General features: G+C 48.5%; 2 protein-coding genes and 2 long non-coding RNA genes across 13 annotated transcripts in view; 2 read left to right on the top strand and 2 right to left on the bottom strand.

Moving 5' to 3' along the window:
- Nucleotides 1-2,304, bottom strand: part of KCNC1 (potassium voltage-gated channel subfamily C member 1) — a 107,910-nt gene extending 105,606 nt beyond the window's left edge. For all 7 annotated transcript variants that reach the window (XR_010389519.1, XR_003258062.2, XR_010389520.1 and 4 more), the window contains exon 1: nt 1,324-2,304. Coding sequence is in view for 4 of the 7 variants with exons in the window: in XM_026092793.2 (XP_025948578.1) it covers nt 1,324-1,893 (570 nt within the window). In the remaining 3 variants the exon portion in view is untranslated. The remainder of the gene's footprint in view (nt 1-1,323) is intronic.
- Nucleotides 1,483-18,101, top strand: LOC112978970 (uncharacterized). The gene is made up of 7 exons (XR_010389525.1): nt 1,483-1,566; nt 2,501-2,695; nt 3,237-8,673; nt 8,797-8,926; nt 10,388-10,718; nt 15,301-15,441; nt 16,265-18,101. It is a non-coding gene; the product is annotated as an uncharacterized LOC112978970 (long non-coding RNA).
- Nucleotides 17,706-21,198, bottom strand: MYOD1 (myogenic differentiation 1). Its single transcript, XM_026092794.2, has 3 exons — nt 20,491-21,198; nt 19,114-19,192; nt 17,706-18,516 (listed from the first exon to the last, which is right to left on the bottom strand). The coding sequence occupies exons 1-3, from the start codon at nt 21,049-21,051 to the stop codon at nt 18,257-18,259; spliced, it is 900 nt and encodes a 299-aa protein (XP_025948579.2). The 5' UTR covers nt 21,052-21,198; the 3' UTR covers nt 17,706-18,256.
- The window catches only part of LOC135328526 (uncharacterized), a 26,623-nt gene continuing 24,647 nt past the window's right edge, over nt 20,911-22,886 (top strand). For all 4 annotated transcript variants that reach the window (XR_010389524.1, XR_010389523.1, XR_010389522.1 and 1 more), the window contains exons 1-2: nt 20,911-21,041; nt 21,532-21,674. This is a non-coding gene — a long non-coding RNA (uncharacterized LOC135328526). The remainder of the gene's footprint in view (nt 21,042-21,531; nt 21,675-22,886) is intronic.

Raw genomic sequence — 22,886 nt, 5'->3', positions numbered from 1 at the left:
TTCAGCCTGCAGCCCTGGCAGCTGCCTGCTGGAGATCTCCGCTCAGCCCGAAAGCCTCCCCTTGCCACCAGTCCACTGCCCGTTCACGCGCGGACCTGCTCCGCCAGCCCTCGCTCCCTCCATCTCCACTTTGCTTCCCTCCATCCATCCAATTTGCTCCTTAATCTGATCTCGCTCCTTTGATCCTCATCAGCAACGCGGATCATCCTCCCACACCCGAGTACCGCTCATCCCTGCCGAGGGCTGGCAGCGATTACGCCGTGACAGAGGTGCATCTGAGAGGGGGCTAACGCTTATCTAGAGCAATTGCTTTGTGAAGGCACCATCCTTCATCCAGCTTCCTGCTTATCAAAACAGATACCTCGTGGGGTTAATCCTGCTGCAGCGCCCGGAGCAAATGTTTACTTTTGACTTGAAAAGCAGAATCAGGCCCTAAATTAACACAAGCAGCTGCAATTTATCCTCATGTGTGATAGCATCAAAGGTGCCTACTCAGAGCCTGCTCAAGACCCCACTCGTACACGGCTGTGCCGTGATCTGCACCGGCGCGCGTTCCCTTCCCGAAATGACTGCAGACGCCGGGGGGAGGAGCTGTCCTTCAGGAGCCGGGCGAGTCGCCTGTCAAGCACCGTGTCCCTTCTACGTGAATGAACCCTCTCCTCTGATCAGTGCCTCGGCTTTCCCGCAGGGGAAAGAGAGACCGGGGAGGTGAGTGAGAGCAACCGCAGTACCCGTTCGCAGAGAAGCACAATCATAAATGTTTGACACGGCACACGTGAGCACAGCCAAAGGGACGGACTCCCCTTCCAGTCGCAGCGAAGAAACTCTCCAGATCCCCCGCTCCCACAGGGACTGCCTGCTCCGGCGATGAGTTTTCCCCCTCGTAAAGGGGAGAGAGCGGTTAGACCGTAAGAGGGCTGGAGAAGGTGCTCTCCTCGCTAGGGTACAGCCGACTGAAAAATGGTGCACGGAGGGACAGGGAGGTGGTCCTCCTTCCTCTGAATCACCCACCACTTGGCGGTCCCCTTCTGCCCTGGAAGTGCCTGCTCTGGGAGCGGGACCCTGCCCTGGCGGTATCGGGGCTTTCGGTAGCCCACGCGTGGCAGCCCGCAGGGGAGAAAGGCCCCCGGGACGCCCACGTAGGTGCGCGTGAGCCCGTGCCTGGGCGCTCCCCCTGGGGCCGTGCCCGAGAGCGCGGCCCCTGCTCTGGCGCCCCATCCAGCGCGGCGTGCCCAGAGCCCGCGCGCGGATCCCTGCTCTACCGCGAGCGGAGGCGAGGCCGACGACGCCGGGAGGCACGAGGGCACTGGCGGCATGGCTTACCCTTGCGTATCGGGAGGAGTAGGGGTCCTCGAAGAGCGCCCAGATGCGGGGCTGCCACCTCCTCCAGAAGCCCCCAGACCTGCCGTCGGGGGAGTCGCTGAGCGCCAGGCGTTTGGTCATCTCCAGCTCCTCTTCGCCGTCGCCGGAGTCCCCGGTGCCATCGACGTCGCCGTCCTCGGCGCTGCTGTCCAGGGGCGCCCCGCCGAAGCTGTCCAGCGCCTCCTCGGCGTCGCGGTGCTGCCGGTAGGTCATCCAGCAGCAGGGCTCCACGTCGGTCTCATCGATGCCCCAGAAGGCCAGCTCCTCCTCGTAGAGGGGGCCGCACACGTCGGCGGGGCAGTGCAGCTTGCCCGTGCGGTAGTAGTTGAGGATGTGGGCGAAGACGCCGGGGTGGCGGTCGAAGAAGAACTCGTCGGTGCGGGGGTCGTAGTCGAAGTGGCTGTGGGCGTCGGGCTCGGCGATCCAGGCGAGGCGGGTGCCGGGCAGGGTGCGCAGGGTGCTGCGGTACGTCTGGTGCCTGGTGCCTCCCACGTTGATCACGATGCGGTCGCTCTCGTCGCCCTGGCCCATCGCGTCGCTTATCGGGCATGTCGCGGCTGCATGCGGAGCGGGGTGGGGGCGCCGGCGGGGGGAGCCGGCCGCGGGGCCGCCCCGCGCTACGGCGCCGCGGCGGGCGGCATGCGGGCGGCGGGGGCCCGGCGGCGCGGGGCGCAAAGCGCGGAAAGGCCTCAAAAATCAAGGGGAAAAAAGGAAAAAAAGGGGAAGCCCCCCGCGGGCTCCCGCGGCGGGGCCGGCCCGCACCCGCGGGGGCACCGGCGGTGCTGAAGGGACAGCGCGGCCGCCGCGCCTCGGCTCGGCTCGGCTCGGCTCGGCTCGGCTCGGCTCGGCGCTCCGGCTCCCCCGCGCTGCCGCTGCCGGCGGCCGGGACCCGGCGGCGCCGCCGCTGCCGCTGCTCCTGCCGCCGCCGCCGCCGCCGCCGCCGCCGCCGCGCGGCTCCCTCCGCCCCGCGCCGCCCCGCCGCGCAGGCGCCGCCCGCCCGCGCCGCGCGGTCCTAGCGCCGCCCGCCGGCCCCGGTGCCCTGGCGCCGAGGGTCCGCTGGTGTCTGCGCCGAGGGCCGCGGGGGGCTGCGGTGCGGGTCCCTGTCCTTTATTCCTTTATTACTATTTTTAATTTGCAGAGAGTGCCGGGGGAAGGTCTCACACTGCAGGAAGAGCGGCCCCTGCCCTGTGGGAGCCCGGAGGCCAGCAGGTAGATGGGTCTGTGGAAGGGCAGTAGCAAAGCCGCCTAGAAGCATTTTGTCTTTTGCTGTGTTTGCTGCCAGCAGCTCTGTAGGAACGCGCTTACGGCGCAGCCGGACAGCTGAGGCCCTGCGGTGAGTTACGGGGGGTCGCGTTGTGGTGCGGGGATGGGGATCGCCCCATCGAAGGACGAAGGGTTGGGGAGCGGCGCTGGGGTTCGGGGCAGTCGGGGCGACGCGGTGTTCGGCGGGAGGGTGAGGCGAGGCAGGAGCCGGCCAGCCTAAGCCCATGGCAGAGTCTGCAGCGAGAGATGCCAGGGAGCCATTTGAGCGTTGGGAGTGAGTGGAGGGAGAAACGCTGACGATAGGGGAGACATCTGAGAGTCATAAGCGTGGAGATGTCATCCAAAATCCTGGGGCATTGCTGGAAAGAGGGTCCAGAGTGAGAAGAGGGCAGGCCTGTGATCCCAGCCCTGGAGCTGGGAAGGGGAAGGGAACGATGAATCATTGAAAGAGCTAATGTAAGTGCTAATTATTTTATAATCATAGTAAGTTACTACTTTCAATAATAATAGATCCAAGTATCAACAGGAGGGTCATGTAGGGCAGTTTCTGGAGGAAGGGTGCCCCGGGAAACCCCCTCTTGCTGTTTAAGCATCACTTTATCCTGCATTAGTGATTCCTCGCTGGGAATTTCGCTGTCGAGCTCCGAGGTGGCTGTGGGGCTGAAAGGGATGTTCTGCAGCTTCTGTAACTTCGTTTTCCCTTCCTGCCTGGGCGCCTGCGGGAAGGTGGCATGGGACCTTAGAAGCGACCTGAAAAGCCGTGTTGAAAAGCAGGTAATTTGTTTAAAGATAGCCTTCATACACCCCAGCAGGGGAGGCCACACTTAAGTGACCTGAGAGATCTCTTTGAAGATCCTCAGGCTGTAACTAGCGAAGGAAGGTCAGTAGCTGTGGAAGAGTCTGATATTTCAGAAGAGGCGCGAGAGAGTTTGCAACCAGCAACGCGTGGGTAAGGGCTGCCCTGCAATCCGGAGCAAGGGAGCCCGTCAAACGGGAGCTCTGGGGGAAATATGAACTCAAAAATGGTCAGGTTTGTATTTACACGTTATTTTGAGGTGGGAAATAAAAGGTATTGTCGCGTTTGAAGCTTACGTTGAAGCGGGAGAAGTGAGAACTGAAGTTCTTTATTAAATAAGAAGCATGGCACAAAATAATTGTGTACTAAGGTACAAAGACTTGGCTTTGCGCTGTAGATCATGACATGGTTTGAGCTCATTTAAGTAATGATAGTTGCTACGATCAGGTGGGTAGCTGTTGATTTATACAAAACAAATGTTTTGAGTCAGTTCAGCAGGTGCTGCGCATCAACAAAGTTCTGCTTTAAGCTTGCTCTGTAGGTGTATGAAATTCTGATTATGCATTTCTGAAAAAAAATATTTTGCGCAAATGGGAATGCTTTAATAAAACAAACCAGGTTCTTTTCAGGATTTTCTAGCTTCTGGACAAAAAATGATAATTTTCCACAGAAGTTTGGTTAATCCTGAATCGTATGGTGCACTCCTCTCCCCTACTCTAGCGAAAGATAACAATATTATACCTGTATCTTAGTTTGGTGTGTATCAGAGCTTTTTAAAGAGTCTTGCTGGCCTCAGAATACCTACTTTTACTGGGCTGGTGTCTCAACCTGCAAGTCTCCGTCTTGCGCTGCGATGATTCCGAAGTGTATCTCTTTACTCTACAAAGACTTTCAAGACTGATGGATTGCTCTAATCCACTGTGTACGTGAGCTGAACATATGAATGAATTTTTCACAGTGAGAAATACCCACATCTGGTCTTTTGGATTTCAGATGAGCTGTGTGTGTCTCCCTGTGCCGTTAGACTTGCGTCATAGACAATATAATAATTTGCAGAGGCAAGATTATGCATCTGGTGACCCGTATCGCTCCACTGACTTCAGTAGAGTTAGAGAACGAGTGAAGTGATTGATTGAGTGAAAGTCTAGGTCCTACGTGAGCAAGCTGAGAGCAGTTCACCATATCCTTCCCTGTCAGTTGTCTTCCCTATACTGGGAAGAGAAAATAGCCAGGGAGTGCTTAATGTGAAGGTAGATGTGCGTGCCCAGGAATTATCCACTATTGCTGCAATAGTTCTTGTCATTTTTACTAAGTTAAATTAGTATTTGCTAAGTTTTACTTGTTAGAAAGCGTTAAAACAACTTTAAGAGTGCTGAGGGAGGCACAGAGTTGTAGGTTGTTCAGATAGCTCACAGGCTGCTGGGAAAGGGGTTCTGGCACAGCAGCAGGTAATGCTATCAGAAAATCGCAAAGTAACTTAAAGGACATGAGCCTTGGAGCTACATTTTGTTTCCACGAGCTAATTCTCGCAACTGGTGAGGGATTTTAATAATTTGTGATGATTTTAACGATTCTGAGAACTTCAGTGCTTTCTACTCTTAACTCCAAGTCAGTTTTCCTCTCAATGTGGGGGATGATTTAGCGTATATTCCCTAATACTCCTAAGCTTGGTGAGTAATAACTTCGGAGCCAAGTTCAAGCTTTTTTGTTTCTCTTTGTGTTTGTATGAAGTCATTTTTACCACTTATGGAAGACACTGGACTGATAGATCAAAAGAGCATCGTAGAGGCGCAGAAAGCACACAGAGGGTCTTTGCTTTATGCCTCCGTGCTTTACCAGCAGAGCAAGAGTAGCTCGTTCGGCAAGCCTGTTTGGTCTCTGCATTCGCTGAGATACACGGCAAGGATACCAAGGACGGGGACAGCTAATGAAGCACCCGCTCCTTGACTTTAAGGCTACATAGTCCAAGTTCAGCAACAAGTTTATGTTCAAGGAAAGCTTTTTTATGAAAACTTTTTGACCCATTCTAACAGCAGCAACAACGTAAAGAGGGAAAAGAGACCCTAAAAAAAAAAAAACCCTGTGACTTTATGCGCAAGATAACCGTGAATATGAGTGGAGAGCAAGTCGAAAATATTTTAGACCTGGAGGAAGTTCAGAGGGAGGGAGAGATTTATTTGTGAGAGCTGTAATTTCAAAACAAAAGGCAGCCAGGGCTGGAACACCGGTTTTGCAAATGCATGTGTGCTATAATCCATGACAATACAACAGTGTTTCAGCGCAGTTCTTTATCAGTTGTAGATTACATCATGCTGTGAATTGCTCTGTCTGTTAATATTGATCCTTGTAAATCATTTGGTTTAAGGTCTTCAAATGGAAAGCTGTGATGCACTTCAGCATGTAATGTATTCGCTCTGTCCCTGAAACTCATTTAAAAACAAACAAAGCTGCACTTGCATAGATGATATTACTTTTCTGAAAGGTTAGATGTACCCCTGTAGACTGTCGATAGCTGGATGAAAGCCCTCCATGGCAAGAATGAGAATGAAGGAGAAAACTCTTGTTTGGTGCTTGATGTTGGCTGAAGGAGCCGTAGAAGTGCCGCGTGTCTGAAGAGCTGTGAAGCACAGAGCCCGATTTCAAGAAGTCCTGCTGTTTTTAACAAGAACAGCCGCAGGAGGAGAAATTGTGGCTGAATTCTAGTTCCCCTCCTCTTACCTAGCTGGGTTTTTCTTCTTAATTACTGAAGTTTTGACTGAATACATACTTCATTTTCAGTCACATTCTTGAATGTGTGTGTGGCTTTTTTGCATGCTGAGAAACACGTGCTACGGTCGACCTGCTGGGCTGCGTTTCGTCCCCAGTCCATTCGTAGGGCGCAGGGATTGTGAGGGAAGGTCCTTCTGGATCTGCACGTTGCCTTAGGAGCCGTTGAAAGACTGCTGGTGTGGACATGTTAGTGTTGCAAAGTTGTACATCAAACTGTGAGATAAACCAAAGTTGCCCTGAAAAAAATGAAGGTAATGTTGTATTATGTTAGATGCCATCGTAACTCAGGCAAATGCAAGTCATAGAGGAAGGTGCTTAAACACCAAAGGAAAAGCAAACGTGCGTGTGTTACAGGTGATATAGTGAGTTCGTTGGTCTTCGCTGGCTCCATTAACTCAGAGGAACTCCCACCTGAATCGGCCCGGTTTCACTGAGGATTTCAGGGAGCTGGAACCAGGTAAATGCTCAGACCTGGTTTGTGCCCCCGAGTGAGGCAAGGCAGAGGGAGTGATCTGCTTCGTGCTGAAGGGCTGCAAGCGTCTCCAGACCGTAAGCGCGGGGAGGGGGAGGATTGCTCCTTCCTTACTGGGGAGTGGGGCATTAAGCCCTGCAAATGACTGGTGTGCCATCTCTCCGGCACCCAGCACCTGCCCAGATCCAGCACGTGGCTGCACCAGACCAGGCACTGACCCTCTCTTGGAGCACATCTGTATGCTGGATCGGTCCAAAACTACATGATTTTCTAGACATACTGTAGTTAAGGCCTTAGTAAAAATGTCAAGATTCATCTTTGATAAGGTATTCCTCAAAACAGAAATGATCTTTCCTTGAGAAATCATGTAGCTAAATTACAGCAAAACCTACTTTAAGTAACCAAAATAGGGCATGCAGCTTGGCTAATGCTCCACTTTATTATAGAGTATAGTCATGGGAATGGTGTAGATTTGTCTCTGTTGTCTTCTTGCTGATCTAGGCCTGGTCCAGCAAAACAAGCACCTGATGACAGGAAAAAAATAAAACTGGAGGATTCATGTCAGTGTGTCATAAAAATGTACTTGTGGAAGCTGCTAAATGTGTGTTACTGGGAGCAGAGTGCCGTAATCCCAAAGGCTTTAAATCTGCGTCTTTAAAAGAGCTAACCGGGGTGCATGTTTAACTGAACTATTTAGCTCCAACCGTGTATTATAGCTGGAGTTTCAAAAATTAATAGTAATTGTTCTTTATTTTATAGACAATCTGTTTTTGAGAGACCTTGGAGGTCCTTGACTTCCTGAGCTCGGCCTGTTCAGCACTTTCTGGAAGCAAAACTCTGCTGTTGCTGCAGTAAGCTTTTTAAAGTCTCAGCCAATTTGCAGCTGTACAAACTTATCGGCAGACAGAAACGCATAGATAGAGACGCACACGTGTTACATATCCTATATACAGGATACAGAACAGGAGGCAGTGGTTGTCTCCTGAACAAGGCGTGCAGTTCTCGGTGCCTCAAGTGTTTCTTTCTCATTTAACCACAAACAAACGTAGGGTCTGTCTTTCTGACGGAAGGGGCTGCATTTTATGCAATGTGTATGCTTGCCTGTCAGCCACCTCTTTCCCTAACGTGTCCAAACGGTTGGAACATTTCTGTCCCTGTTGTTTTTAATTGAAGACAGAGCTGTATTTTTTGCTGAACGATTCACTTCCCACAACTGTTACTACTTCGCCAGCCTACCCTGAGGTTGCAGGAGCGACTGAGATGTCCTCAGAGAAGCAGGCAGGGAAACGACCTGTAAGTCATTACTGTTGTAAGCTGCATGGAGAACTTTGGATCTTGAAAGGTAAGAGCGTTTCAGATAAATCTCCACAATGTTGGCACAGATGTTTAAAGCATTGCTTAAATCCCTTGATTAACCCAGTTTCTCAATATTTGACATAAATCAATAACTGAGATTTCTTTGCTGTTCTCTAGCTTTGTAAATATTTATCCATCCAGTCCCATGAAATATGACAATATTTAATCCTGTTGAAGTAATTCTTTGTATGCTGCATATGAAGAGATATAATAGTTCCAGTGATGCTAGTTAAACAATTGGCACTAAGGATGAAATCTGCTGCCTTTCTTTTGCAAATAACTGGGATTTATACGCTGTAAATGTGAGTGAATGGAAAGTAAAATCCACCTTCTGTCACAGCACTTGGGCCAGCTGCTGGGAATGCAAATTTCCTGGTTCTGGCTTGCGCCTGAGCCTACGGCTCAGCCTTAACAGCAGCCTTTTGTACCAATTAAATGAGGTACTGAGAGCTAGATCGGGGTAAACAGCGAAAGGATGGCACTGCTGTTACTTGTCCTCAGCCTTGCGAGGAGGTACCATGTTTTACCGTACTTGCCTGTGCACCCTGGGCACGAGGAAGATGCTCTGCCCGCGGTTTCCGCGACCTGGGGAAGCCTTGGTGCTGGCCCTGCTGCCTGTGGCTGAGATTCCTCCTAACGTGCCGGTTTGCAGCAGGTTTGTGTTTAAACAGCTTGGCTTAATAAGCACAGTGATGTGCTTGTTCCTAAGACACCGCGCATTTAGTCATTATTTACTGATTCACTCTGATTCATCCCTGGCTCCTGCCCGCCTTTGCAGGTGTGCTCCTCGTCTCTAGGTACTGCAGAAGTGGAAGGGCCTGAGGATGACGAGGAAGGGGAGAAGCATTACAGTGGCACAAGATGCCTCAAGTTCATCAGCAGGACTTTGGAAGTGCATCTTCCTTCAGGTTAGCTCCACTCTCACCTGAAACCTCACCCTTCTGCACTTCCCTGGCAGATTCCTGCCCTGTCAGAGAGCCCGTAGTGATGTGCTTATTCGCTTTTCCATGAGGAAAGGGGTGCCCAGTTCTCAAATACATAACTAGGACCTTCTGTCTATGGAATTTTTTTACAGTAGTTAAAATATATTTCTCTAGGTTTTTTTAATTGTTCTCCACCTTACAAATTCCCTGCCTGTAGTTAGAAAGTGGAGAAGATTGCGTTCTGTGTATAGATTTAGAAGTATTTTAGCTCCTTATTTGCTTTATCACATTAAACCCCTTAAGAGTCCTTGGATCTCCATGCAGAAGTACTGCACTGCTACTGTGCTTCTGTAGCCCACTTCTGGCACTGCGTAATCCAAGCAGAGATGTGTCCACACAAAAGAGCAGTGTGCCACAGAAAATGTGATGTGGCAATTCAGCAGACTTTCTGTCCCTTTTCCGAAATGTATGTTTACACAGGCCTTGACAGGTGCTTTTGCCTGTCTGGATGCCAAAGTTTATACATAGATTCATACATACATACAAAAAATATATATATGTATAAAATATACATTTTATACACACACACACACACACACACACACATACATATATAATTCTGGCTGGGAATTGCATTTGGTTAGCTCAGTTTCTCTTGTAGTTTTGTCTGAAAAGTAATGGATTCTTCTTCAGCTTCGTTTCCACATTATGTTACACTGCTTGTCTTACTGACTCCCCCCCCCCCCCCCCCCGAGCTAAGACTGAGTAGGAGCTGCAGAATGTGACATGTATTTAGTGATGTACTTTGAGCTACTTTGGAAGACAAAGTGCTTGCTTATGCACAAAGGCTTGCTTTTTCAGTCACACCTGTTTGAAGGCCCGAGAGGTTCAAAGGTGTCCCAAGTCCAACTGAAAATCAGGCTAAAGATGGTATATCAGAATTCAAATCAAAAATTTCAGAGGTGAGAATATAAAACTAATTATCTTCGTTAAAAACGTAAAGTCTTTCAAATCATTCCAGCCAACTAATGTTAGCTCGCAGACAGCAAATTAGTGAATATATACGTAAGTAATGGAACAAATTTAATAGACAAGCCTAATGTGCATAGACCCCTGTGCAGGCAGCCGAAGTTTCTGCAGGTTCAGCAGTAAAGGTTAGATACGTCTGGAAATGTAATCACTGGAGTCCAAAATAGAAGACACAGAGGTTATTTTTGATTTTTTTTCACTTTCTATATTGTGTGATTTATTACAATATAAAAAAGCCGTGGCTGGTGGTGATAGTCATGAGCTACTTGAAGGGCGTACACCTTCACTCACCGCAAAGCAAAGCCATGTAGAAGATACGTTATTTCAACTGCAAAACATACATGTAGAAATCACTACAGGCCTCCAGTGTGATGATTAAACAATCTAATCAATCTTCTCTGTCTCTCTTTTTAATAGTTATTATTTGTTCTTAAAAGAGGGAATAACGTTTTGTCATCCACATCGGAGGAGCAGTTTTTCTCTCCTTTGATACGCAGCAGCACTCAGGAGTCCTCGTCGCAGGAAGCAGCCAGAGAGCAGAGGCGGCGAGAGGGCAGGTTCGGGTGGCTCGCACCAAGCCCTGCGGGCGCGTGACGACCCCCCTGCACCCCCCCGGGGACGGGGCAGGGCCGCGCAAGAAGAAGCAGCTGACAACAGCTGCTGACAGATGAGTCCTGGAGAGGGTTGAAGCCGCGGCGCTTACGGGAACTTGGGAGTTTGCGATGACCTGAGCTCACCACGGTGTCAGGTATCTGAAATTTGGCAGCAGACAGCTATCAGCCAGCTCTTACACATGAAAAACTATTACAAAACAAAAGACATGTACAGAGTGTTCCCCAGTATCTGTGTAACTACCACGTAAGAAAGGAAGGTACATCCCTAGCCTTAGAGCTGTAGAGCAAAGGTATCCAGCTTCAGGTGAGAAACCAGGAGTCTCTGTGTCGGCAGCCAGGAGAGGTCCGAGCTGCTGGGTCCACAGGGCTGAAGTTCCCCCTCCACGTGGACAATAGGTTGCATTTAACTAGCAGGAGCTTGAGGTTTTTTGAAGTCATATATCTTTCGTGCAGTAGAAGATACCAAGTGAGACGTGAAGAATTGAGCTCACACACCGTTTATCCAGATTTTGTACCAAGCAGGACCGATGGCAGAACAGAGCTTCCCTCTTCCAGGCCCACGCTGAAATCAAAGCCCGCTGCCAAAGGCTGAGGCACACAACGCTTGTGAGTGGGTTTTTTTGCCTGGACAGGAATAAGCTATCAGAGCTTATTCCTCAGAGAAGTCCCATGGCGAGGTGATTCTTTAAGCTGTGTTTGCTCATAGTACTAAAGATAAAACTGCTAATGTATCTTTCATGAATGTGCCTATCCCGTGATTCGTTCACTCAGAATGATGGTTTCTCTTGACCTTAGGCTAAGATTTAATAGATGGGGAAAAGATAAATTTAGGAAAGCTCTATAATCCAGTGACAACAATACTCATACTTTTATACTTTCTTGCATGTTTTCTAGCATGCCATGAAGAGTAATAAGTGGCAAAAGCTAAAGTGTCCTTGGCAAACAAACAAACAAACAGAATAGCACCCGGTGTGCTATTTTTACCTTTGCTTCTCCTCACCACACACCCCCTTCGCGCCCATGGAGCTTGAAATGTTAACCCAGCACGTTAATTTATTTCTTCCAGAGTTGCCCTGGCCATTGGATTTAACGTCTCTCTGGGAAGTAGTTCAAACCAAATGGCTGGCTCCATCTCTAGCTTTGTTAATTAGGCACATTACTTTGTTGCTTTTTTTCATATCGTTTAATGTAATTGGCATTTGTGCAGCTTTTGAGAGGCGTGTTTGGGCCTACATTTTGTGCAGCTGGCTCTGAACTGCAAGCTATTTCAAGGCTGTAGCTCTCTGGAGGACGGCCTTGGAGCGAGTCGAGCATCTGGGCTCCGGACATACCCTGCTGCCTTCCCCAAGCGAGTGAAGTGACCCGTGTGCCAAGTGTTCCTCCATTTACATGGGTGTCTTTCTATAGCATTGCGCTTGTAACGGGAGCATTTTGGTTGCCCCGTTTGAAACCCAGGGCTCCATCTATAAGTTGTTGCATGAATGCTTGGCTCTAAGATGGCCTTTATCCTAACCACTTCTAGGCAACCGATCGGGATGTCTTGCCAGGTGTAGGCATAAAAGCCTGTGATTTTTCACATAGAAGCGAATCTTCGCAAGCTGTGAATTTGGGCTCACTATGGTAATTCCCACAGATAAGGGTGCCAATACTGAGTCAGCTGCCGGTAAGAGTGATGAGGTTATGTTAGACGGGAATTTGGCTCACTAATTCCAGTTGTCTTAGTGTGAAATGATATTCTGTACCTGAACTGATGAAGAGAAATATATAAAAGTTTGGGAAAAAATATATACGTGCACTAAGGAAAGTGTATCTAAATCCTCTTTTTCATAGAAATGCTGCCCTCCAGTGGTCTGGAAAAAATCGTGCACGTTGCCAGTTGGTTGCAATAATGCAATTTCTACTTTTTTGTGGCAAATAGCAGTAAATATATCTCTTGGTATCACAGGCATGTGAATTGCCTATGCTCCAGGCTCAGGAAACGTGCCGTCACCGCCGGTCCCCGGGCGTGCTTGGCTGCCTTGGCGTCGGTGGGGTGGGCGACCTCTCTCCCGCAGCACTCGCAGCTCAGGCCCCACGATATCTTGAAGTGCGTCACTTTTCTCTCTGTTTTTGTCTTTTTTTTGCTTAAATGAACCCAAGACAGATAGACCATTTGCCACAAATTCCTGCAGTAGTAAAACAACATGCTGTCCCTTCCGTTTTCCTCTCCGCTGTTTTAGAAGCCTATTTGGGAGGGAAATGTTTGGGGTTTCCAATATATTTTTTTCCTCTTGTGCCTGGCACACGGGCATATTTTTGCTCTCTCCCCACCAACTGATTTTCTGTTTTGGCCGGGTGAGAAAACAGAACTTTGAATTCCCCAAAGAAGGGATTTTAGAAAGAAACGCAATTTCTGCGTTGTCCAGCAGATGCGGCTGTTGGACCAGGAGCGGCTCAAGGTCAGCTCAGAGGCTGGGGAGGACTCGGGTTTCGGGGGTCTGAGCAGCCCCCGCTTCTCCGGGGTGCTGCCTGGGAGCATGCCGGAGGGGCTTAGGGACAGACTCTGGATTTTTGGTTAACCAGTGGTTTTATCATTCTAAAAGTGCTCAAACAAGTATCCAAAGCAGCAGCAAAAGACAGTGTGAAACCTGTGAAATGTTTTGTGCAACCAGGCTTTTATCCAGCATCTCCAGATGCAGTGCCCCGCTTTTGGAAATCAGGAGAGCTGTTTTACAGCTGTGCCCTCGCGACAGTAGATGAGGCTGCCGAGACCCAGGACTCTGAATTAGACTCCAAGAAAACAAAGAAACACCAGTTTGCTGATGAAGCGAGTTACTGGCTGCTAGAGTTTTTAATACATTTTTAATGAACAGTTGCAAGCCTCACTCCAGAGAGAGGATTTGCCTCCCTGTTGGCCCTGTATATCAGCAGCACTGGGATTATTCATTAAGCCTGATATAAAATAGCACAGTTGTTAATATGATTAAGGCACCCATGTAGAAAATAAAAATGTTATTGACCTTTTAGAAAGAAAATGCAAGTTAAGTGCCATACTGACTTTATTACTGGGAAAACCCTGAGTGATGCTGTAGTTATGGGGCAGGTCAGTTCTCACTGTTAAGCTTGCAGTATTAGGGCATTTATTGAGAGGTGTCTGTGCAGCAAAGGTAGGCGCCCGGCCCCCGCGTCCTGCCCCGTAGGGCAATTTCTGGGTGTCCAGAGCCAGTCCTAATGCGCGGTGGGACCGGGGTGAGGCAGGACTGCCTGGAGGCTCTCCTGTGTCGCGCTGGGGACTGCTCCCTCCCTCGCCAGCCCCGAAATCTCCGAGGCCGGGAGGAGACCCCCTGGTCTCCTCAGTGACCTTCCCAGCTGTGCGCCTTGAGAAGGGAGGATGCTGCACAGATCTAGGAAAGAAAGTCTTGATCTTGCAGCGGGTTTATTGAAAACTAGGCGATTTGAGAGATTCAGGGAGGACTAGCTGAGAAGCATCAGCAATTACTGTTTGCCTGTTTACTTGCAAGTGTAGTTCTGGAGGCAGTAGTACCACTTCTGTGAGTAAAATGAGCAGGTTTTGCCCTTTGCACTATTTGACCCTCTTTGCAAAATGTAGCATGCTTCTTATTTCCCCCTTATAGAAATAGCACCGATTCTGTTTTTCCTTCCACCTTCAGCAACTTTCATAAGGTCTTTAGCTTGTGTTTAAAATGACAAGTAATTTTAGAAGAGCAGCATCTGGTACAAAGCAGCTGCCAAGTTTTTTCTTTAATATGTCTGGATACGGGTGATAAAATATTTAAAAAGAAAAAAAACATACTAGGTATAGTTTGCTTTTTTCTTTTACCTAAAATTTAATTTTCGGTATGTAAGAAATTTCTGTAGCAGCTTCAGTAATGATGTTGGAAATGATAATGATGATGTTGCTGGTGTACAACTTGGTTACTTTCAAAAAACAATTTTATTGCACTTTTATTTGTTGTAAAATATTGCAAAAAGAAAAAAAATCCTCTTCATTCTGATTTGTATTTGTAAATGACTTGACAAAACTTCAAAATCAAAGCATTTAACATATATAAATGAAGTAAACATATATAAATGAAGTAAAGATTTATTCCATTTCACTTTATCTGTAGCAACAGTTTGAATAAGATAAATTGATAATACTAGTTTTGTCATGCAGCTTCTATGTGGCTCTCTTAAATTACCAAATTAAATTGAACATTCCTTAGCTGCACATTTATCTTTATGTTCAAGGACAGCTACTTCCCTCTAATTATTCGTAGTTATAGGACTTTCTGTCTGGAAGTTACATTCCGTAGGAAGTATCAGGCAGTTTTAAAATCCTTTGCAAAAAGCCTCAGACATACATGGAGCGGGGGGCTCTTGCTGCCTTGCCTAAGCAGTACCTTGGGTCAGAGAGCAGGCTGATTTGCCGTGGTCCTCGGCTTCGCCCAAGCTCTGCCTGTTGGTGCAATGTGTGGGATTCACATTTTTTAAATCAGTGTTTCTTTAGGTGCCCCATCCTGCTAAGTAGTTGAATACTGAGCCTGAGGCTGTGCAGTGGGATTTGGTGATTTCGTACTGTCAGTGCGTAGAGCGCAAGCTGGAGGGTTTCACTAGACCAAGCTAGACTGCTCTTTGTCTCGTAGGATCAGCCCTGAATGCCTACATGCAGCTTTGGGAGCCCATTTTAAGGGCTGGGTTTGTAACTGTTGGGCCGGTCTTGTGTCTGTTCCTCAGCTCTGCCTGTGCTCCCTCGTTGCTGTCTGAACTGCAGCTCTGAATCCAAATGTCTCCGGCCCTGAAGCGTTTGCAATCCAGACGGAGTGGGGCATCCTTCTGTCAGTAACATGCTGTCCTCGTGGTGCACAGGGGAGTATGGTAACTTCAGGCATTTATTTTTAATAGATTACCTTAGAAATAGACGGGAAGAAATTGCACGGGCAGGGCACACATTTTCCTTATTTAAGTTTAAAAATAAGCGTAGCTGTAATCTAAACGTGTATTTATCGGCACTGATGCCCTTTGGCCTTGCTCCAGTGGACTTTCCTCACTGACCTCAATGGGCAAAAGATGGGTTCTGCATAGTAAATGTATGAATATTTTCTTCTTCTTTATCCATCCATCTATTTTGGGATGTGCTAAATGCTTGTTCTCTGTTGTAACATTAACATCAGTATGTGGAAACTTGGGTTGCTAAAATAAATCGGTGAAATGCAATATACATGACTTCAGGAGGAACTGCATGTACATTGTTGAGTGCAAACGCCCCGAGCGCCCACGGTGCTGTGCCAGCTTTGCGGCGAGGCACTGTGCTGTGTCCTGCAGAAGTGGGGTGCTCTAGTGAGACAGGCGCAAGCTTTGTGCTGCCAGTGTATATGCGAGAGAAAACGTACAGTATTTCACAAAAGCATCTTTTGCGTCAAGGCCTGATTGCGTTTTTGCTGGAGGCAATGAAAATTTTGTTGTTCGTGTGTGAGGGTGTTGACACATGCGGCCATAGCGGTGTGTATTTAGCCTTTGTAAGTTAGTGATTTGACTCGGTCAAACTACCGTGAGGCATTTTCCTGACCTTAGTAGAGATGCTCCTGATTCACGCTGGAAGAAACTGGCACACTCTTGAGTTCATTTATTTTTTGCTTTTAACAGAAAAATTAAAGGGGTAACTCAGCCTATATTGCCTGGACTGTGCTTCTGCCCACAGCGAAATCTACAGGAGGCCCCTAAGAGAATCCCTCTACTGCACCTGACTTCAGCGAAGGCGCGGAGGGGCAGCCCCTGCCCCAGAAACCCCTCCGACGCGTGGGCGCCGGCCCGCACCTCCACGCAGATTCGGTGTCAGCAGCGGTCCCAAACACCCACGACGAGGGAGGAATCCCCCCGGCTGCTGCCTTCCTGCCGCTCCGACCTCAGGGAAAGCGGCGAGCTCCGGGCACGCCGTTACCGCTGGGCTGCGGAGAAGCAGCCGTGTTGCTCTGTCCAACGCAAGGCCGCTCGCGCCTCTCCAGGGAGCGCTGATCCGAGCCCAAAGGGGTGGAAGATGATCCCATGGAATTAGCTGTTCCCTCTCTTTTTCCTGCTTGAGAGGTAAGAGCTGCACAAGTGCCTTCCTTAATAATCACCTAGGAGAGAATATAATGACTGATCTATCACCAAAGAATTTAGAGCTGATGACGATATCTTCTCCCCCCCAGCTGTGATTTTTAAACAAAAGCCATAAATCACAGGGATGTGAAAGCAATGGGTTGTTTCATACCAGGCTGTAGCTGCTGGTTATTCTTGTCCAAATGTACAGATATGCCCTGATGGTTACTTATCAATGACAGTCCGTTCAGGGCTTAACATTTTTCAGTTTCATGGCAAACCTGCAAGGTTAAACATATATATACTGAATGAAACATAGTCCATTGGTTATTTTTAGAAAGGCTCCAAACAAGAAGCAAATCCCTGGAGTAATGTTGCCAGAGATGGGGGAAGTTCAAATCCAAATTAAAGCTTCCTATCTTTGGCCCAAGTTCCAACCTGAACTTTAGGAAAAGCTGAGGTCTGTACCTTGAATTTTATGACACAAAATCCCCTTTAACTAGTTTCAGTTACCTGAGAATATAAGAACATGGTATACCCACTTGAAAATTAGCACTTGAAAGGAAAATCTGAACATACATGTAAGAGTGCAGTACCCAATCTTGTGAGATAGCGTCGTATAACTTTGACTCATGGTAGCTGCAAGGAATTTGGTGAGTGTGATTTACTATGATTTCTCATTCTTATACAGTCTTAAGAGATCAAGTCCTACAACGTAACTGTAAACTTCGGAGGGTAAGAAGAACCTGCTTATTTACCATGCAGATCTACATAATAATGGCCTCAAATATTTAACAGTCAGTTTGGAAAGCGTACCAGAATACAATATAAAGAAAGTAGACCCCTTTGCAGCAATGTACTTACGCAAAGTAGTTGAAAGTAGCACAAGTGAAGCATGGGCTTGATTCTTTGCTGAATCAGAGCCTGCATCTTCTTCCTGCCAAGGCTGCGATCTTAGCACCGCTACTAAATGCGCTAGTAATTCTAGAAGCTCTAATGAAAGTCAAGATAACTCCACGGATTTTATAAATAAGGGTCTTTATTTAGAATACTGTTGAAAACATTCTTGGCAACCACAGTGTATAAATATATAAAGTTAAAGTTTTGCACGACAAACCAAGCAACATTAAATATTTTGTTTTTATTTTTTCTTTTTTACTTTTGTTTTTTTCTTTTTTTCTGCAAAGCAACTCTTATTTACAATTATACAAAAAGTTCTATAAAAAGTGGTCCACAACCTTATTTTGGCCAGAACAGGGGTAATAGAAAGGATGTGTCATGCCATTACTCTAAAGACTTGTGGATTTCTTTTCTCCCCTGCTTTCAACAGCCAGGTTCCTATTCCCCAAAAGCCCAGATTAAACATTGGCCATTTCATGGTATACAGTTTTATCTCCAGACACATTAAATAACTGTAGTTTAACAACCAATAAATAACTAGATGTATTTTGAAGGAATACAGGTTTGAAAAGTTATATATTTGAAGGAATTTTGAAAGATTTTAGGACTGGAACAAGAAGTCTTGAGTAGTCTTTTCAGTCTTACAAGGCAGGTCTCGGAGCTTTGCTGAATGTAATGGTTTGTTTTCACTGCAGTCCAGCTGGAGCTGCTTTTATAGCACTTGGTAGATAGGGTTGCTGCTGCTGCTGCTGCTGCTATCCTGGGGAAGTGGGGTGCAGTTGGTGGGGGAAGGAATTTGGCCTCCACTCTCATTCAGGCTGGCTCCTTCTGGGGGAGAGCAGGGACTCCCTTCAGCAACACTTTCCACTGGAGGCAGGACTGGACACGTGGAGTTATCTGTGGAAATCCTCTCCACAATGCTTGAGAGGCAATCAAGGCTAGAAACAACAGAACTCTTCCCATGCTTTGGATCTAAAGACAGACAGAAAAGGCAATCAATTTATCCAGTGGGTATTTAATGTCAGTAGGATGTAGTTTTTTCAAAGCCCAACCAGTGGCTGACAGAGCGTATCTGTGAGCATATTAAGACTGAGGAAAAGAATATTGGTGAAAGACATCAGTTATCTGAAAACTGAGACTGCAATTTGCAGAATGGAAAAAAAGACCCAACTGAAGAACAATACTTTTCAGGAGGGTGGATCCAGGGCTTCACTTCACCTCAAAGATTGAATTTGATCAGCAATTTCTCCAAATTTTGGATCAGTCATACCTGGTTGGAATAATCTTTATGCAAAATGTAGTTAAACTCTGAAAGTTACTGGAATATATTCCAATATATTTTTATCTGGACCCTAGTTTGCAAAGTAGGAAATGTGGCTATAATATATCCCCATATTTGCAACTACTACTAAGAGGGAACTGCAACACTTAAACTAGCATCGACAGCTCGCTGGCTGAAAAGCCCAGCTGAAGTCTGCTGAACAACTGGGGACAGAAGGCACAGGGAAGTATGCTGCACTGAGTGTCTCTACTCCTATGTTTCACATTGCCGTAACGGCAAACACTCACCATTTGGTGATTCCGTGTAGTAGCTGTTGTCGTAGCTGTTTCTTCTGCGGGAGTTGCAAGGAGGCCCACTGTATTCCATCTGGAAAAGAAGAGAAATCTGTGTGAGATCCAGCATTTTCCTCAAATCCCCAGTAACCATTTAACTTCATACTGCAGTCCCTAGTCTGTGCCACAGCTCCAGTCCTGGCTGAAGCACCATCAAGTTTTAGGTTCTTTGAATGAGGCAGAACTTAACTTTGCTAGGAAGAAATTCCCCCCAGAACATATTATGTGGCATAGTTATTTTAAAGGAAAGTTACCATTGTTGTAACTAAGGTACTAATGCTGTAGCTTTTACATATGAAGTGAAGTCTTCCACCTTTCTAATCAGAGATTGCCCTACATGTATACCTTTAAAGTGCAATAGGGAGACCAAGAGGGGAAAAAAGTCTTTTTTGCTATAATTTCTGAAGACACTTTCAAGCATGAACTCCTTTCAAAAGCCCACTAGCCCACCTTTGTGCCTTTTTACTTCCTTTGGTTTCTCTCCCCACTACTATTTCGTATAGGGGAGGAAAAAAACACAAGCATTCTCACCAGTATGTTTGTTTCTGGTACTTTTGCCCACAGTGAAATGGCTCTTAGTGAGAGAAGAAAAATGCTGTATTTTGAGGGGGGATCAGCTGTGTAAATCTTATCTCATGATCTGCGATATTCAACTCAGCAGTGATTATCCCCACCAAAGACTATAACAAACTTAAGTCTTAAAAGCGCTTTTGTGATTCCCATCTCTGCTACTCTGTACTCGAGTCACCACATCCCGCCATCCCCAGGTCAGGCCACGGGGTCCAAAACTACAGTCCCAGCAAAGAGACTAGGTGCCGGGACACCCTCTCTGGCACTCGCCCTTCTCCTCCCCTTTCCCTGTAATGCACAACAAGGGTGAAAGCCTGGGGTCTCCTTTCTGTTGTTGGTAAGTGTCTTGAGGAGGAGATGAACTGGGGGGAGAAAAGGTGAACTTTTTTCATAAAGGTCAAGAAAAAGGGCTCCTGTTGCCGAGACCGTGCTCCTGTTACCGGGACTAATGTCAGAAAGCAAAACCTCCCTCGTGGCTGTCCTTGGAGGGCGTGGGGCTAAGGATACGGGAGATAGAAACGGAGATGCCCGGGAGCGCGGGCAGGACTGGGACCTCTCAGCGCTCCCAGGCGCCCTTCCAGAGCGGTCTGTTCCCCCGCCCCGGACACGGGCAAACGTGCCCAACTTCTGACGCCCAGGAAGGGGCGCAGGAGAGACTTTTTCCTTCTCTTCCAGAGACGCTGGCGTGGGACACCCCACCGTCCTTTGCTGCCAGAGGTGGAGGCACGGGAGGGGGCTTCATCCACCGGCGGGGGCACTCACCATGCCGTCGGAGCAGTTGGAGCGGGGGCTGGAGGCGTCCGACTCGCCGCTGTAGTGCTCCAGCACCGGGTAGTAGGCGTCCTCCTGCTCCCGCAGCAGCGCCTGCAGGCTCTCGATGTAGCGGATGGCGTTGCGGAGGATCTCCACCTTGGGCAGGCGCTGGTTGGGGTTGGTGGAGGTGCAGCGCTTGAGGGTCTCGAAGGCCTCGTTGACCTTGCTGAGCCGCCGCCGCTCCCGCATGGTGGCGGCCTTGCGGCGGTCGGCGTTGGTGGTCTTCCTCTTGCAGGCCTTGCAGGCCCAGAGCAGGCAGTGGCCGGCCTGGTGGTGCCCGCTGGGCGCCCGCACGTGCTCCTCCTCGTGCGGGTGCCCGTGGTGGTGCGCGTGGTGGTGCGGGTGCTCCTCGGGCTTCAGCAGCCCCCCGACGTGCACCAGCCGCGGGTCCAGGTCCTCGAAGAAGTGCATGTCCGACGTGTTGAAGCAGGGGTCGTCGTAGAAGTCGTCGGCGGCCGCGAAGGAGCACAGCGAGCCCTCCGTCATCTCCATGGGGCCCAGTAAGTCCATGGGGGCGGCGGGGCGGGCGGCGCGCGGGACAGCGGCCTCGGGCCGTCGGCGGCCGTTAACGGCCGTTAGCGGTGCGCGCGGAGCGCAGCCCTCGCGCCCCCTCTGCCAGGCGAGGCCACCAGCGCCGCCGCCGGCCCCTCCGCAGCCGCGCCGCTCCGGCAGCGCCGCTCGGGGCCGTATTTATGCCGGAGCCCCCCGGCGCGGCGCGGCGGGACGGGGCGGGGCGGGGCCGGGCGGGGAGGGGGCCGCGGCCACCACCACCACCACCCCCCCCCCCGGCGGGGCGCGGGGCCGGGCGGGGGCGTTTCGGCGCGCCGCCGCCCCCCTGCGCGGCCCCGGCCCCGCGGCGAGGGGGTAACTAGCCGGGCGCGGGGCGGCAGCCGCGGGGGTCGGGGCGGCGGCGGCGGCGGCGGCTCGCAGCTCTCGCTGCAGCCGATGCCTGTCTTTTTGCGACCCGTGGTGTATGAACTTGCACTGCAGGGACCTCCTTAAACTCAAGCCTCGGACTGCGTTTATTCCGAAGCCTTGGAAGAGATCGACTTCACCTCGTGAAGCGGCGTTTTGCTGAGCTTGTAATCGCGTTGTAATGGGATTGCTTGTGCAATAAGGATTTGTTATTTCAGGTAACCAGCAGTGGCAGAGTTTGGACCTTAGAGAATTTTTTCTTCCTTTTTTTTTTTTTTTTTTTTTTTGTAATGCCTCTCAAGTTTGCTGGAGTATTTACTCTGCTTTTGGAATAGCATTTGAGCTGAGAAATTTAGCTCTTTTTGTGATATGGAAGCACTTCAGCAATTCCACTGTGTGATTTCATTAATGGTTAAAATAGTTACGGGTATTTTTATCTACCGTGGGCTAAAATTAATCTCCACTCTGCAGTTGTAAATGCTGGTAAAAATCTGGCTCAGTTAAAATCAAAGGCAAAGCTCTGTCTTCAGTGGGGTAAAGCGCAGATTGAGAGAGTCTGTAAAGGTAAAATATCAGTTGATGACCTAGTCCCTCAGTTCCTGTGACTTCTCAGTGAGGTTGTTGTAACGGTGGACTCTTTGGTAGTTATATGACTTGTTTTTTGCAAAAGCTCCTAATTTGCAATCCCCATTTTCTACTTACATGTCTTCAAATACAGACAAAGATAAGAACTATTAGTCACGTTCTGTCGTTACCCCCAAAAGATCAAATTTTTATTTAAAGAAGAAAGTAGGTATTTTGGACTCCGCACAACTTTGTTCTTTCACTGTACCCAGTGCTGAAAAGTGATATGTCCCAAGGAGCTCAGCTATTGACCACCCTAACACATTTAGAAGTGTATCTCCCAGCTGTTTCTGAGAGGCAGAGCAGCAACCTTGTGGAAACACTCTGCTGTTATTGCAGAGGTTCTTTGATCCAGAAGGAATGAACAGACTTTTCTGTTTTGAAAAATGTCCACTGAACAGCTAAAACAACGTTAAGAACAATTTGCATTGAAAATAATGCAATAATGCATACTAAGTATAAAGGAGAAATAATTGTGCACTGTAACAGCTAACCGTGTAAATTGGGGTATCAAGGCTTGGTTTTGGTGCTGGCCATGTTACTTGGCTCAAGACGTTTAATCTCTTTGTAGCTTAGTTGTTTCATTTGTGGAAAAGGTAATTCTACATGATGTTTACAGTATTGTAGCATATTCTGCCACTTCAAGTGTGTTTCTAGGTTATATTTGACCCCAGAAAAAGGTATTCAGGGACTCGTGCAAATAGTGGTTACCTTGGCCGAAGCAGTAGCAAATGCTGGGACTTGGACAAGTGATACAAGAAGGCTTCAAGTAGTTGCCAGTGGAATGCAGTCTAGTGCTTGCATGC

Source organism: Dromaius novaehollandiae, chromosome 5 (genome assembly GCF_036370855.1).
Source record: "Dromaius novaehollandiae isolate bDroNov1 chromosome 5, bDroNov1.hap1, whole genome shotgun sequence".
Taxonomy (NCBI): Eukaryota; Metazoa; Chordata; class Aves; order Casuariiformes; family Dromaiidae; genus Dromaius; species Dromaius novaehollandiae.
The sequence above is the reverse complement of the archived record's forward strand: the minus strand, read 5'-3'. Positions and strand labels throughout refer to the sequence as shown.

Coding starts and splice junctions, on each gene's coding strand:
- MYOD1 (XM_026092794.2), bottom strand. CDS start 21,051: ATGGACTTACTGGGCCCCATGGAGATGACGGAGGGCTCGCTGTGCTCC. Junction 19,193..20,490: donor CCAACTGCTCCGACGGCATG/GTGAGTGCCCCC, acceptor CTTCTTTTCCAG/ATGGAATACAGTGGGCCTCC. Junction 18,517..19,113: donor CTACACGGAATCACCAAATG/GTGAGTGTTTGC, acceptor GTCTGTCTTTAG/ATCCAAAGCATGGGAAGAGT.